Genomic DNA, 16,877 nt, shown 5'->3' with positions numbered 1-16,877 from the left:
TGACAATTCACAAGTTACTTCTGGCTTTTAATTGTCATTGAATGTGATATCCATCAACCAGGAGGACACAAAAAGTAACGATAGATAGATAGATAGATAGATAGATAGATAGATAGATAGATAGATAGATAGATAGATAGATAGATAGATAGATAGATAGATAGATAGATAGATAGATAGATAGATAGATAGATAGATAGATAGATAGATAGATAGATAGATAGATAGATAGATAGATAGATAGATAGATAGATAGATAGATAGATAGATAGATAGATAGATAGATAGATAGATAGATAGATAGATAGAGATAGTTCCCATTTGTTCCTATTATTAGGGAACAAATATGGAACAAGGAACTAGGGAACAACTACGGAAAAACTAGGTAATTATTGAAAAAGCAACCAAAGGATCAGGGGAACTGGGGTAGGGGGTACAGTAGCAAGGGAACAGGCCATGAGCTCTTAGGGGCCCAAGGCTGATGGGAGAGACGCCAGACACAGTGAGTTATAACAACAAGAGGAGGCTGAAAGGCCGCCTTACACATCCTTTCCTAAGAATATGGAAGGGGATGGTGCCCTTTACAATGTGGTTCTCCCACACCCTCCTACCCCAGTCCTCCACATACACAGAGGCTTCTCGCCTGCACCCATCCGGACCCTACAGCGACAGCAGGGGAGGGGTCAGAGGTCAGGGCAGAGGAAAGCGGAGGGGAGGACATTGGCTGTTAAAGCACATGTGATCATCAAGGGAAACCTGTCTTAAAGCATGTCAGAAAAGAGGCCTGAGTGAATGCTGATGTCACCCACCAGTATCTGTACGGTGAGAAGGCCCTCCCCTGCGTCACGGGCATCAATGGTGAACTCCACTGGCAGGCTGGCTGGCACCCCGGAAGCGTTTAGGCCGGGACCGCTGGCACGGACTTTACTGGCATCATGTGCAGGCAACACCTTGATCTTAAATGGACTGAAAAGGGGGGAAATAGAGGAACAGACATATGTAATGATCACATACTTCCTATATTTGGAAGTGCTCTTCTAATTTCCAAACCAGCACTGAAGATTTTGGTCATACCATACACATCAACTCTTGCCATTAATATTAAGACTTTATTAATAATTTAAGCAGCACGCTCACCTGCGTGGCACTTCTTGGTCTGCATACTTGACACAGACAGTGTAAGGTCCATCTTTAGCAGGAGTGTAGATCACTGTGTGGGTGCCATCCCCGTTGTCTGTGATATTCACCGGCTCTGTCATCCCTAGAATAATAACACAGTTGATCTATCTGCATGCCTGTCATCTAGTCCAGACAACACTCTTGATGAATGTGTCTTTTATGGTATTTGTGCCATGACATTTATAAACTAAATATGAATTGCATTTTCAATATAGACTGCCGCTCAAAAGTTTGAGGTCAGTGAGGTTTATGCTTTTGATTTGATCAAAAATACAATAAAAACAGTAATATTGTGACATATTATAACAATTTATAAGAACTGTTTTCTATTTTTGTATATTTTTAAATATAATTTATTCCTGTGATGGCTGAATTTTCAGCATTATTACTCCAGTCTTCAGTGTCACATGATCCTTCAAAAATAATTATAATTTCTTTGATGTAATACATTGATAAAAGGTATATATTAAATTCAAACTCTTGACATTTAACAGTTCAAGAACAAGGCAATTGCCACCATAGTTACATTACAAATGCTATAAATATAAATAAAATTGATAGAATGCTTTGAAAATGGCAACAGACGAAATCCTGAGAGGGGAACTTGCTTCTAAATCACTTATGATGTATAGATACTTAGGGCCCTATCTTGCACCCAGCGCAATTGACTTTGTACACTGACGCATGTGTCATTCCTATTTTGCACCCGCGCAAAGCGCGCTTTTCCCTCCACAGAAGCACGTCGCTAAACTAGTGAATGAACTTGCGCTACCTGGGCGGTTCAGCGCAAAAAAGGAGGCGTGTTCCGGCGCAAACAATCCCTGGTGCTATTTTGCTGTTCCATTAAACAATTGCGCCACTGACCAGAAAAAACCTAGTCTAAAGTCAGTGGCGCGTTGCGCGTTGTTCATTATGCTATTTTAAGGGCGCATGCTTGACCATAATGTATAGCGTGCACAACGCGCATACACTTTGCTCATGTAATCTACACAGATGCAACAGTTATTTTTGCAAATCATAAATTGTTACACTAAAAAAATATTAACACATGAGATGACGGAAATCATTGTGGTGTGCCACGAAGATGTGAAAAAATAGGAATAAATCTAGCTTACAAATGATTCAGGCTAATTGTAATAATTAAGGATAAGACCTGTTTGCCCAATAGTGGCAAGACATATATGTATATCAGGACATCTGACAAATTGGTTTGTCCGTCAAGAACCAGGAAAAAAAATCGACTGAAAAACTGAAAAAACTGAAAGACTGAAAAAAAAAAAAAGACTGTGAAATCACCTTTACCATAATGTACAACATTACAACTTCACTTCTCTGTCTTTCACTGCTCTTACAAGAACATCAGTCTCCTCGGCTGTGAACCGCTCCTGGCGTGCGCCTGGTAAATACGCCATAATAATAGCAATCCATAATGGAACTTGCGCACCTGCTTTTACAGGGAATGTTGGATGGCGCTCTGATTGGTTTATTCACGTTACGCCCAAACCACACCTATGAATAATGAAGCTACATCAGACCAACCCATTTTAGATTTGCGCCGGGCGCAAGAGCCATTTATCCCGCCGGGAAAATAGCAACAGCGCCGAGACCCGCCCACAAAGTTACTTGCGCTTCGCGCTTTGACACTTGCGTTTCAGATCGTTAAAATAGGGCCCTAAGTATGAATAGGCATATAAACAACATCCTCAGACTAGCTAAGCACATACACTTATACTGTTTACACTTTAAGGACTTTTACGTAAATGTTCCAGGCATTCTAGTAATGAAATTTTTTAAAAGCTAAACTGAAACATGAATATACTTCAAGGACCTTGTCCAGTCTATTTTCACCTGTAGGTCCATACAGCAGCACCTCCAGTGGGGCGAGTCCAGCCTTGCTGCAGTCCACGGTGAAGGTCTGAGGGACGTGGGCTCTTACTCCACTGCCCAGACCAGGACCAGAACACTTCACCTTGCTGGGGTCCACCAGCTCCCTCACAGGCACCCTGAATGGGCTACCTAAACACCCATAGAAATAACACAGTTACAGCTTTTCTTCATATAATGAAATATTCAAGCTTTAAATCAAAATGTCATGATTATTTGCTTCTAAATGCCTTAATCAACACTTCAGCGCTCTTATGTTCTCTAACTGCTGACATTCAATGTCAGTGTGTAATTAGTGTGTTGAGTTCACTCAGAAACAAACCATGGAATGAATTAGACAGAAGGAAATGACATCATACCTGGGATAGGCAGGCCTCCGAAAGTGATGTTGACATCATATTCTCCAGGAGTGAAAGGAATATACTCCACACTACAGCTGCCATCTTTGTTATCTTTACAAGACATCTTAGCTTCTGATGGACCCTCAATGGCCAATCCAAGACCACCCGTGCCAGCACCCCTGAAAGAGGGGAAAATACAGACAAGAATTAAAGATTTGATTCACAGCAAAACTATTCATATAGTGCAGGGTTCCTCGAAAGAGTTTAGTTCCAACCCTAATCAAACACACCTGAACAAGCAAGACAAAGGGTGCGTCTCAATCAGCTCCCTAGTTCAGTAGTCAGGGCACTGATCAGGGAGTCAGCCCATTGACTGTTTCCCTGAGCAGTGCCCTGACTACTAAACTAGGGAGCTGATTGAGACTCACCAGAGACTTCAGAGTTACTAGAATTGCCGGTGAGTTTGATCATGATTTGAGCTAAACTCTGCAGGACAGTGTCCCTCCAGTGATGGATTTGAGGAACCCTAATATACTGTAGTTTATGCTGCTTACATTTCTATAAAATGATAGGATATTGAAGGCATTTCAGCAGTCACATTAGCAATATTTCAGAAAATGTTTGAGGGCAAAAAAAGGGTTCATTGTCTATTTTCATTAGCGTAGCGATGTACAGTTGAAACGTCAGATTGTGTGGATTTCTACTTACAGTATATAACTGCCAGACATATATGTGACCACACATTAGGGTAAATAAACTATTCAACAGGCACAATTTGGTTTTAAAATCTTTTTGGGTATGTATTTCATACTGACACTTCTGACTTTTGGTTTTTCCAAATTAGCCCTTCACAGGCACATGTTCATGTTCAACAGCAGGCATTCGTAGAAATGTGTACCTGGTCTCCACAGTGAAACGGTTGGGTTTGTTAACCAGACCCTCATCCAGACCGGGACCGTAGGCACGTACACGGCTGGGATCACAACCTTCGGTCACCGCCACCCTAAACGGGCTCTTGGGGACAGGTACTTCATCATATAGCACCTCTATAATATGCACACCTGTACAAACACAAAAATAACAGCACTCTTTCATCTCTAAATATGAAGCTGGAAAGTACTTTCTCATCTAAAGATCTTGTTCTCATTGCGTATTATCTTAAGAACTGCTGCCTTTGACAAAAAAGAGACAATGTGGTCATATAGAGAGAGAATGTGTTTTCTTCTCTCAATCAATAGTTGTGATGGAATATTATCAAGGCATCATGGGGGAAAAAGACATCAGCAGGCTCTGCTCCAAACACAATGAACAATGAATGAATTTCCATCTTACAACATTGACCTCCATACAGAACAATCAATACAGCAGCCGTGCTCAGAATAGCGGACAGCCCTGTGTGTGTGTGTGTGTGTGTGTGTGTGTGTCCCGAGATTCTCAGGAAAGAAAGAAAGGCCAGCAAAGCCTGTTAAATTAATGAAGATTGGGGCAGACACATATACCAGCTTACCTCAGCATTTAATCAATTCGACATAATATATATTTTTTCTATCTACAGGATATCTTACCATCCTCATATGCGGTATACTCTACTCGGTAAGTGCCATCTGCTTTGTCAGTGATGTACGCATCAGTGCTGGCACCTGATGGGTTAACAATACGAACTTTGATGTGGTTTCCACCAATCTTGTTGTGAACCCGAGTGTCAACAATAAAGTGTGTAGTGACCTCTCGGAGTACCCCTGTGAAAATATAGCAGAATTTGCTAAGCACAATGGTACTAAACATTCAAACAAGTGTAATTTTAGATGCCCTCCTTACCTCTGGGCTCCACTCCTGGACCGTAGACCTTGATTCCACTGGTATCAAGAGCAGGATCCACTTGGACCCTTGCAGGGAACTTTGGCACTGCATGTCCTCCGTATTTAATTGTGATGGTGTACATTCCGTGGAAAGGAGGAATGTAGGTGATAGAATATGTTCCGTCACTGTTATTCTGGACATGAACCTCTGCCTGGGCTCCTGAATCTGAAATAATCTCGATGGTCAACTCCGCCTCCCCTGCTTTAGAGCAGTCCACGGTGAACGACGCTGCTTCATTGACTTTTCCTCTTTCCAACCCTGGCCCACTAGCTGTAACCTTGCTGGGGTCAAAGACGGATTGCACCATGGCTTTGAAAGGGGAACCAGGGATGTGAGCATCAGCAAACAGGATGTTGATGGAATATTCTCCAGGCTCAGTGGGCAGATAGGACACAGAGCAAGATCCATCTCCATTGTCCTGGCACTCAATCTTTGCTTCACACGGGCCCTCCACAGTCAACCCGAGACCTCCTGTACCTGCACCTTTGGTGTCGATGGCAAATGGAGCGGGCTTACCCACAATGCCACCTTTCAGTCCAGGGCCATAGGCTCGCACCTTGAAGTGAAAATAATACAAAACTGTTGTCACTAACGTTGTCAAAACAGAATTCTTAGAAACTTTAAAACACTCAGGAATTAAAGTGAAAATTGACCAGAAAACATAATATTTTAATATAATTAAATTATACATGTGGTATATGTGGTAAGCAGAATAATAGATTCAGGAACTATGGAATTTAAAAAAATTTATAAGGTGTAATTGCCACTCCGGGTGTGCATCGAATTTTCAATAATTCAATGATCCAACATGCTTTAGCAGTACTAGAGGACAGTCCAACATTTTTCAAAGTCAGACGGCCTTCCTCATTTATATCCATATATGGTCAGAGATCTGTATCTCTTTTGGTAATATACAGATAACTATCTAATGATCCTCAGTGACAGAATGGAGCAGCCATTCCACATGTGGATGAAGTACCTTGTTTGGCACATTACACTTGAGTTCACCTTTCCCTGACAGATTAATAAACACCAACCGTCCTCTAATAATTTCCAACAATAGCTAAATGGCCTTTTATGTTTGTTTTAGGCTTCTTCAGTGACACAACTGATATACAATCTGGAGCATCTGGCTCACGGAAAAGGAAAACACTCACTTGAACAATCCAGCACTGCAGACAACAGGCATACATACAAACCAAAAATACATAAAAAAAAATAAAATACAATTAAATTGGTTTACTTTGGAACTAACATTGCTGGAATAAACCTCTACAAACAGGACATTTCCTTGCACAGAGGATCGAGAAATATTGTTTTACAAAATCTAATTCTGACAATGGTTAATGGCTCATAAATTCTCTGAAGGTCTTTCTGGCATGTAAAGTAAGGATTGCACTGAACAGTCCAGCTTCTCTGGTAACTCTTAAAATGCATCCCATGTTTCTCATCATATGTAGTTTTATCATCTCAGGCAGCTCTTAGTATGTTTTTAGCCTTAAACTTGAGAAATGATCCTTGAGGGAATTGAAATGCCAAAGCACAATAGAAGCATATCCATCAACAGAACACACACCCAAAAAAATACTGATGAGAAAATTAAGGTTCAATAAGACAATGACATATAAACAAACAAATCACATTCTCCTATTTGTGACTCCTACCTTTGAGGGATCTGGAGGCATCACCCCCTCCACTGTGAAAGGACTTCCCGGCACAGGGTTTCCATCGTAGCTGATGTCCACTTTGTAGGGCCCCTCTTCCGGTGGAATGTACTTAACTGTGTGCACCTCATTGGACGCTCCAGATTCCACCTTGCATGGGATTGGCCGGCGAGAGGGTGAGGTAATCTTGACGTCCACCTTTCCTTGACCTCCCGCGCCACGTGTATTAACGGTAAACTCCTCATCTTTCCCTACATCCACTTCTAAACACGTAGGCACAAAAAAATATGTTAAATATGTTAAATCAACATCACTATTACTTCATTCCGCACAGGAATAGCCTGAAGATTTGACTTGCTGTGAACTTACTGGTGTTGAGTCCTTGAACTTTGACCTTGTTGAGATCCAAAGGAGGAGCGACACTGATGGCAAATGGGCTTTTGGGGATGGGGTCACCACCATGGCACACAGATATGGTCATGTTACCCTGGATCACAAAAAACAGGACTGAGCAAAATGTAATTTATAATACCACAATAGGATATGTCCTCTTGGTGTCCATTTATATGAAACGTAACCTACTGCTGGAGTGTCTCACCTGCTGTAACGCAGTGTAGCGCACAGTGAAAGAATAGTCGTGGTTATCGATGATCTCAAAGTCACTGACGGCTTCTCCTTTTCCAGCTGCGGTAAAGAGAACCTCAGGTGTGGCCTTGCCTGCTCCTTTAGTATAGATCGTGAAATGGGTCGGCTTGCCCACTTCCACACCTGTGATAGAGACACATAACATGCAGATGAGAGCTATTTTTACCTACTGTTTTTTCATTTAATTGATTTTAGTCACTGACAATGAAACTGACCTGTCTTGCTGAGCCCAGGACCCTCTGCTTTCACCTTATTAGCATCATGGGATGGATCGACTTTGATGCGGAAGGGGCTGATGGGAATTTCCTGTTAATTTGTAAAAAATAATAATAATAATTAGAACTCAAATAACATACAGAATAATTTCATATTATTGACTAAGACTGACCTGATCCGCAAAAAGCACCATGATGGTGTAGCGTCCAGCTCCAGGGGGTGTATACTTCACTGTGAATGTGTCATTGTCATTTTTAATGATGTCGAAATCAATATCTGCTTCGGCAGGTCCCACCACACCCGGAGCGCACTTGATACCAATGCTAACATCTCCTAAGGAGTCAGAACAGATAAAAAATAGGGAAGGAAATAAGGTAAATTTCCACATTTCAAATATGAGTTTAAATAACGTTAGTGATCATGTTTGCTCAGACCTTGTCCGGCCTCACTGCAGTCCACAGTAAAGTATGTGGGTTCATTGGCCTTCAAGCCAGTCTTCTCCACTCCTGGTCCATGAACCTTCACGTTCTCTGGGTGACTGCCTTCTCCAATGGTCACCTGAGAAATGTAGAAAGACCATAATTACACATTGTAAAACTAGGAACTGAAAGCTTTTGGAGGACAGTGGTTCTAGTAAAGCTACGATCCAATATGGAACCTATGATCTAACATGGTCGTGTTAAAGGAAAGTGTGAAATCTAACACTGGAAAAATGTGGTCATGAACTTTCATTGAAAGGCTGAGCTTGTTGTAGATCCAATTCATGAAAGTTCTTGACAAAAACAGCAACATAAAAATGTCATCAGTTGGCTAAAATCTGCCATTTGACAGTGAGCTCTCACCCTGAACGGACTGTTGGGAACATTGACCTCTCCCCAGGTGATGATGATAGTGTGTTTGATTGGCTTGGTGGGTATGTAGACGCAGAAATATGTGCTGTCACCGTTATCTGTGATCTGGATATTGATGGGGAAGCCTTCGGAGTCCTTGAATTAAAAGAAGGACAAACACATTTTTGTACCAGTAAAGTGAGCCATGAGGCATGAAGCATCTGGGACTGTACCCATGATGAAAATGTACCTGAGCGTAAATCTGTAGATGTCCTCTTCCAGCTCCACTGGCGTCAATTGTAAACTCAGCTGGTTTGTTTACGATGCAGCCAGTTGGCTCCAGCCCGGGGCCGTGACACTTAACCTGCAGAAAAACACGAGTTAGTTCAGTTACTGCAATCATTTATTATTCCCAACAAATGTGCAAACATTATTGCCAAATTGTCACAGGGCAAACCTTCTCAGGGAAGATGTCATTGGCTGCAGGGAGGATGTGGGCCATAAAGGGGCTGTCTTTAATATCTTCATCATCACAGATGACATGGACTGCATAGTCACCTGGCTCGGTGGGCCAGTACAAAACATCACAAGATCCATCACCCTTGTCATCACACTCTATCTTAGCCTGCGAGGGACCTTCGATGGAGAAACCTGTGCATGGAAGTGAGTTTTTGACCATTAACCAGGCATCTCAGCAGACCATAAACCAGTGGTTCTCAACTCTGGCCCTTACGGTCCACTTTCCTGCAAAGTTTAGTTCCAACCTTAATCTTTCTCACCTGAATGTAGCTTTCTAGTAATCCTGAAGACCTTGATTCGGCTGTTCAAGTGTGTTAGATTAGGGCTGGAGCTAAACTCTGCAGGAAATTGGACCTGAGGGCCAGAGTTGAGAACCCCTGCCATAAACACTAGATCCCTGGAAACAACACCAGCTCAGGAGGCTGTGACGTTAAAGAAGATTCTTACCCAGAGTTCCAACCTCTGTGCCAATGGCCTCGACCACAAAGTCAGCTGATTTGCCCACCATGCCCGTCTCCAGACCCGGACCCCATGCCCTCACCTTCTGAGGGCCTGCATCTTCACTTATGATCACCTCAAATGGGCTAAACACAGAAGTGAGATGGCTGTTCATGATAATCTGCATTATCTCTTTGTAGTAATTTCCATTTCATGTTTAATCCATTTAATTCGTTTTTTAAAAATTTCTAGCTAAGTAATGCGTAACAGAAATCGAACTGGACAGGGGTCTATAAGCGCCCTTACCTGCGGGGAATGGCATGACCACCCCAAGTAATGGTGATGATGTATTTTCCAGTGAAAATGGGGTAATAATCACATTCATACACACCGTCTCCCAGTTCTTGCACCTTCACAGGCTCATCGCCACCTTCTGAAAACACAAAATTGTATTCAGACGAACTTTAAAAAACAATGCAATGTTGCTTTAGTCGAAAAAAGTTGCACGCATACTTGGCCCTTTGACTTGAACACGTAGTTCTCCACTGCCTGCTCCCTTCGTGTACACCTTAAAGTCGGCCACCTCCTTCACACGCACACCCTTGGGCTGCAGGCCACGCCCAATGGCCCGACAAGCATTCGGGTTACTCGCTACAAGGAGGAAAGAGAGGTTATTCTTTATCTCACAAGGTGAAAAGTACAAGACGGCAAAAAAAAGACTCATACACACATGAACGTAGAGGTTGTCGAAGTTAGTTGAGATTATACATGGACCAGCATATGGACCAAGCCAAAGGTACGAGCAGAGAAGAACAACCAAACACAGAATGTTTCCTTTATAAGCCTATGACAATGCAATTAGCAATCTCAAAAAGACCCCATTAGGAATGAAGTAAGAGAACTAAAATGAAAAATACAGGCAAGCTGATGTGTTTTCAAGAGCTTATAAAAAGACAAAACACTATATTTGCAATTAGATACAAGAACCAGCTGTGAAAAATATAACCAAACTATAACAATATTCTACTCAAATAAAACGTTTTTTTTTATTTGAAATCTGTGGCCTACTGTTGGGGTTTGGTGTTAAGCACATTAAGTCCACTAATGAGCACTTTTAGAGCAATAAAATGTCTATTAAAAGCAGCCCTGCTAAGTTCTAAGTGCTCTCTCATATCTGATCAAACAAATTCTTCTCGCAGTATCTGTTTCTTCCAGTGCTGGATAAAAAAGAAGACAAAAAGTCTACAAAATAATGTTAGGCGGAAAATGTGGAAAATTAGTTAGTTACTTCATTGTATATTTTGGTTGTTAAGTCAATCAAAGCATTCCCATTCTCTTAGTTAGTATTAAAGGAGCGACATGGCCAAATGCACAGATGCACAGATGATGATGATGATGATCATGATGACAATGGGATGAGGATGATGATCTTTGAGATAAAGATGATTGTATTACACTCAGACGGTCACTCAGCCATTGGCTCTTTGATGCCAAATCAAGTGATGGCATCTTGACTTTATTAAAATTGCAGGTGTGTCAGTTCAGGTTACAATGAGTAGTTTAAACCAGGGCTGTTTTTTAACACAAAAATCAAATTAAACAAAATAATGAATTATTTTGATTAATTAACTTCAGCCCTAATTTAAACCAATTTGTTACTTTTGTTAATTTTTTTTATTATTATTTAAATAATTAATTCATTAATAATAAGATTTAAAATTAAATTCTGTTAAATTCTGAATATTAAATCAGTAAATATTAGCAGGCTCCAATCAAAAGTGATCCTGATGCTTGAGCGCCTGTTAAGTGATCGTCCAGTCCCACCAGTGAATAGTGGCTCTTTTTCTGCATTGGTTAAAACAAGACCAGCAGCAGCATTTGCAACACTTATCTAATCCTCCTCACTCTCACTTTTACTCACACACACATACACTCATCCCATCACTTCCTGTCTCTATCTGAGCTTCCAGTTGATTTTAGCTGCCCCAGAGGGCAAAGCGCCAGCGCATGCCAACGAGCCAGAGATGGTGTGCCCAGGAGGACACGGGTAAAGAGACAGGAGGGAGGGGACCCAGCTCGAGCAGGCATATGCCAAGCCCCCCGGGTGGCCCGTACTAACTTGGTCGCCTGGGTTTGGGTGGTGTTGGGGGAGGCACTTTCATGGCCTTTTCTGAGGGCGGCGTGCGTATAGACTGAGGGATTATGTGAACCGGTGAGCCAATCTGCCGGCCGCTCGGAGGAGCTAGAACAACACACACAGGCGAAAGGAAAGAAGAAACACAATAAAGCGTTTCGTCATCATCGGGAGGGTGGTGGAACCCTGGAGCAGTAAGCAAGGAGATCAAACCAAACAACCTGATCTCAGTCGGTGCCACAGAGAGCAGATCTCTCTGGGAGTTGTCCAGTATTAGCATGCTGTCAATCAAACAATCTGAAGTCAAGGTGCAGTCACATTAGCGAAATTTCATGGGCAAAAAAGGTCCATAGTCTATTGTCAACAGTATAGCGCAGCTCACACCAGAAACCACCGGCTTTTTTGGTCAGCATGGCGAATTCACGTAACCAACAATGAGTGAAATCTGTGTGTGGAACTTTTTTGACCTATTGGAAACACTGGATTTCGGCCACAAAATTTCGCAGAGCAACAGTAAATGTGACCACACCTTTAGAAGGGTAAAATAAGCTCTTTACGTGAATAATGCCCCAGCTGAATAGGCCAGCTTACTGTAACTTTCGGTCTTCGCTCTAATGTCTTTACCAGTTTTCCTAACCAGCTTCAACAACAAGCGAACCAACTTTATCAGGAAAAATAGCTGGTCTATTCAGCAGGGTCAGTAGGCATTTTAGAAATTACATGGAATGCTTTTAATGCAGCAAAAACAACAAGTCAAAGGCTCAGGCACAAAAGCACTTGTTGTTTTCTTGGTGCATTAACAGCTATGGTGTTAAATAATAATGTGACTGTGACTGTAAAAGAACTCTGCAGGACCTAATAAGACAACATCTTTTCAAGGAATTAAGTCTGGAAGTGAGGACATGGGTCTCACCCTCTGAGATGTGAACAGTGAAAGGACTTCTGGGTATTTGTTGGCCGGCGAATGTCACATATATAGTGTGAGGGCCCTCCAGAATGGGGCCGTAGGTGCAGCGGAAAACACTGTCGCCCTTGTTTTCCAGAATGATCTCCACTGTGTCTCTACGACCCTGAGAGTCAACAATGATCACGCCGACATCGCCTGCTCCCGCACCTGAGGGGTCACAAATACATGAAGGATCTTTGTCTAGTCTTTAGTTTTAGACCAAACAGCAAACAACTTTATTTTCCTGACATTACCTGCTGTGTAGATGTCAAAATACGTGGGTTTATTGGCCACATTGCCCACCGGTTCCAAACCTGGCCCACGGGCCTGCACCTTGTTCGGATCTCCCAATGCTTTAGACACATTCACCATGAAAGGGCTCCTATCAATGTCCTGTCCAGCAAACAACACCTTCACCTGGAGGAAGACAGAAATATCCCTCAGATTGAGTTCATCTGCCACAGTTTGAGCTCCCTTTGTCACATCTTACAAAACTCTTATCAAGACTCAAAAAGACTGAAAATATGACTGGAAAGGGACAACAAAAGCCACTGAGGATTGCTTATTTGTTCGGTACCTTATGCAGACCCTCCACTTTTGGAACATAGACCACCGAGTAGCTCCTGTTCCTGTCATTGTTGGGAATTACTCGAGCCTGTGAAAAAGGACATTAGTAAGACATTCACCAGTTACTCTGACCAGGAACATGCTTGGAGTACAAATAGATGTTTGATTTGTTTTGAAGATGAATGAAGTTTGAAAGATGACTTAGAAGATGACCTCTTCTGTGTGGCCCTCCGGATCCTCAATGTACACCAACACCTCTCCAAGTCCCGCCTCCACAGTCTCCACCACAAACTCAGCTGGCCTCAACACAACGTTGCCTCTGGGCTCAATACCTACAGAGAGATTCAAAGATGCAGAGGTGTGGGTTGAGGTTGTATCTCATACTCACAGTGTGGCATTCTGAAGTGTTAACATCATCTGTCAGTCTCACCTGGCCCGTAGGCTTTTGCTCTCTTGGGGTGCAAGGTTTTAGATCGCAGTGGGGCACCAGGCTTGAGTTTGGATTTGGGGAACTGAGACAGGTAGGTCATCACTGAGTGCTCGTCCACATTAGGATCCACAATCTCTTCTGGAGCAATCACCTAACAGGGCAAAAGTGCAATGTTAGAGCTCAAAAGTCACAGGCTACATAGCGGTTGATCTCTGATCTCAATCCTGATTTCTGGATGACATTCGAGCAATATTTCTCAATCCAGTCTTCTTCATCAAACACACATGTACAACTCATTACTTCACTAGTAGAGGGAACATTGCCCTGTAATGGCTACGTCAGATAGCAAAAAAAAAAAAACATGCATTGAACAACAGATGAAGACGCACATTTTACAAATTTTATTTGACATATTCTTTGAGTACTGTTACTGCTAGAATTGATTGTCAGATATAAACACAGCTCTGCGCTGTGATGGTCTACGACACAAAACTGATGAAGTAAGTACACTTACCCCCGGTTTCACAGACAAGGATTAAGCTAGTCCCAGACAAAAATGCATTTTTGAGCTGTTTTAACTGAAAGCAACTTGCACTGATATATCTTAAAATATGACAATGCCATTGTTTTGTCTCAAGATGCACACCAGTAATGCTTTTTTCTAAAGCATGTTTATAAATGCTACTTAAATGTCCTAATTGATCTAAGGCCTAATCCTGGCTTTAGCTAAGCCCTGTCTGTGAAACCGGGCCTCAAGGTTTTTAAAGCTGTGGAAACTATTTTCTGTCTCTCCACTCAGTCCTGTCTTTCATGTCCTACTGGTTAAGTGTCCTGCTATATTTAACGCTAGGCTGGAAGGTTAAGAGCTAACTGGAAATAGCTCTAATGGGTATTTAACACAGCAGAAAGATGATGGAGATTGAGCGTGAGACCAACAGTGACAGGAAGAGAAATATGCATCTTGTTATTAAAACCCATAACTTAACGCTCTACCTCTCCCGATGAAGTGATTTCCTACATGCTCAAAGCATTCAATGACCTATTGTTTTCTCTCAAGAGACGTGGACTCTCTATTTGTCTCAATTACTCAAACACAAATTCTAGTGTTTTCTTTATAAGCTGAAATAGATTTCTGCATGGATGGTTCACTAATTTCAAATCCGATATTTAGGACTGATTGTGTGTACTGTCATTTGGCAAGCAATGAAAATGTATCTGTTTGTTGCATTTTCTGCTGTATCTGTTGACTGTGTAGTAAATAGCTTATATACACTACAAAACATTTGGAGTCTGTACGTATTTTTTTGAAAATGTTTTTGAAATACATTTTTATGCTCATCTAGGCTGCATTTGTTTGATCAAAATACAGTAAAAACAGTAATATTGTGAAATATTATGAGTTCATAATTTTGAATTAGAACACATATATAATACTGTGGATTATGACATTGCATGCACTTTCCGAATTATGAATAAAAAATAATTGAATGGCATTAAGACATTTAGCAGACATACACAGCAATAAATTATGATCAATACATTGCAAACATACCGATTAGAAGGGAGTGCTACACTAAGTAAAAATAATACACTAAAACCTAGTGCAAATAAATAAGTCAACACAAGATAAGTAATGATGGAAGAGGTGAACCTTGATTCTACATGTTAATCAGATTAATCAAATTTTTCAAATTTCAAACCACCTGGGATTGTGGAACTGGCATTTCAGTAGCTTAGATCTACTTCTGACCTTCAAAACTACCAGTCTTGCTCCGCTTATGAAGAAAACAGCCTCAAATTAGGCTAAATGGCATGAGTCCTAATGAATATGAGTAATTGCTTCTTACCTGCGGCACACCGAGCCAATCGTCGGCTTGCTGCATGGCTTCTCTCGCATTCTCCACTGGCTGACTCGGGTCCCATGTCTCCCAGTCCGGACACAGGCCTTAAATGAAGCGACAGACAGAGTTAGCAGATTGATGTAAATAGTTACTCAACTCTTTATGAAATCATGAGAAACACTGATTTTCCAAACCAGAATAGGACTACAACGCACTGTCTAACTTTAAAACCATCTTGCATTTTGCATAGACGAATACAGAAGAGACCAGTCTGAGCTTTATCTTGGGCTGCAGGCCCACTTTTCCACAGCGAGGAACTATTAAACCATGTTCTTTAGTTCAATTTGACCTTAAATGCTCTCAAATGAGCAGTTTCCCGTCACTTTACCCTTTTTTTCCCAACCTAAACGTGGTCAGGCTCGTACCAGCACAGAGCGCTTGCCTGAAGCAAACACACGCTAGTGCCGTCTGGAGTAAAACTGTTATTATATGCTGGATTACACTCAAGGAGCAAGAGGTGTTTAGTTCAAATGGAACCAGAGAGCCTTGAAACCACAAGACTCCTCGACGACTGCCAAAACGTTAATATCAGCAGATCTTGGTTTGTTTTCCAAGATCCTCCAGCACAGCGGCCTCATTCTTGGGTTGGACAGTGAGTGTCTGTAACAGACCCACTCCTGCTGCTAACACTGATAAACCTTTAATTTAAGTTTTTTAATGCATTTACCCTTGCCAAGAGTGGCATTTACAATTCCCTGTAGAAAACAATTCCCTGAGATGGTGGCACAAGGGAAACAGAAGCACTGTTAAGAGCGGAAAACAGATTAGATGGCGGAAACTACAGGGGAGGTAAACAAGGTGTGAATGTTGCCACAGATACAGCCTGTGTATATACAGCAATGCCTGAAGGAAATACCAAGATAAAGAATAAAGTAGAGAGTTGTTTTTTGGGGGGAAAGCATAGTTTTAAAAGCTATAGAGACTTCCCAAACATGGTTTACTTTCCATATAACATAATCAATCATATAACCTAAAAGGGCAGTTAACGCTACACTTTTCCTTCCATGGACTTCCATTCTTATGCATGTGAATGTGTGAGACAGAAAACTCAAGTTTTTGTGACCAATAGAAGATTGATATGCGACAGAGTGACCTTTTACCTGAATTAAAAGAACGCAAAATTTTAAATCTGCAGGATTGCAATGTTGCAGTAAAGTCGAGTAGACTGCATATTTTTAGATTTTTGATATATTATATGTTGAATTATGTTTCTAAAAGACACCGCAGAGTGTGACGTTATTTTCCGACCGTTGCACTAGAAATTTAGCATGCTCAAAAGTCTAGTGTGACCGTGGTTTAAATCAAATGGAGGCAAAATACATC

General features: G+C 41.6%; 1 protein-coding gene across 24 annotated transcripts in view; it reads right to left on the bottom strand.

Moving 5' to 3' along the window:
- The window catches only part of flncb (filamin C, gamma b (actin binding protein 280)), a 70,727-nt gene that overhangs the window by 18,981 nt on the left and 34,869 nt on the right, over window positions 1-16,877 (bottom strand). For 9 of the 24 annotated variants that reach the window (XM_079817718.1, XM_079817735.1, XM_079817726.1 and 6 more), the window contains exons 3-29: window positions 15,501-15,598; window positions 13,654-13,804; window positions 13,437-13,555; window positions 13,234-13,311; window positions 12,911-13,073; window positions 12,624-12,824; window positions 11,696-11,818; window positions 10,090-10,227; window positions 9,883-10,009; window positions 9,586-9,722; window positions 9,077-9,270; window positions 8,870-8,983; window positions 8,632-8,775; window positions 8,224-8,347; window positions 7,962-8,122; window positions 7,789-7,879; window positions 7,527-7,696; window positions 7,298-7,415; window positions 6,929-7,191; window positions 5,223-5,820; window positions 4,970-5,143; window positions 4,303-4,465; window positions 3,423-3,583; window positions 3,028-3,195; window positions 1,138-1,261; window positions 810-966; window positions 544-660 (exon numbers count right to left, since the gene is read on the bottom strand). In XM_079817718.1, the coding sequence (XP_079673844.1) occupies window positions 544-660; window positions 810-966; window positions 1,138-1,261; window positions 3,028-3,195; window positions 3,423-3,583; window positions 4,303-4,465; window positions 4,970-5,143; window positions 5,223-5,820; window positions 6,929-7,191; window positions 7,298-7,415; window positions 7,527-7,696; window positions 7,789-7,879; window positions 7,962-8,122; window positions 8,224-8,347; window positions 8,632-8,775; window positions 8,870-8,983; window positions 9,077-9,270; window positions 9,586-9,722; window positions 9,883-10,009; window positions 10,090-10,227; window positions 11,696-11,818; window positions 12,624-12,824; window positions 12,911-13,073; window positions 13,234-13,311; window positions 13,437-13,555; window positions 13,654-13,804; window positions 15,501-15,598 (4,376 nt within the window). The remainder of the gene's footprint in view (window positions 1-543; window positions 661-809; window positions 967-1,137; window positions 1,262-3,027; window positions 3,196-3,422; window positions 3,584-4,302; window positions 4,466-4,969; window positions 5,144-5,222; window positions 5,821-6,928; window positions 7,192-7,297; window positions 7,416-7,526; window positions 7,697-7,788; window positions 7,880-7,961; window positions 8,123-8,223; window positions 8,348-8,631; window positions 8,776-8,869; window positions 8,984-9,076; window positions 9,271-9,585; window positions 9,723-9,882; window positions 10,010-10,089; window positions 10,228-11,695; window positions 11,819-12,623; window positions 12,825-12,910; window positions 13,074-13,233; window positions 13,312-13,436; window positions 13,556-13,653; window positions 13,805-15,500; window positions 15,599-16,877) is intronic. The other 15 variants (XM_079817740.1, XM_079817741.1, XM_079817731.1 and 12 more) reach the window with 4 other exon arrangements.

This window comes from Gobio gobio, assembly GCF_949357685.1.
Source record: "Gobio gobio genome assembly, chromosome: 5".
In the NCBI taxonomy this organism is placed as follows: Eukaryota; Metazoa; Chordata; class Actinopteri; order Cypriniformes; family Gobionidae; genus Gobio; species Gobio gobio.
Note: the sequence above shows the minus strand (reverse complement) of the source record. Positions and strands in the feature narration are given on the sequence as shown.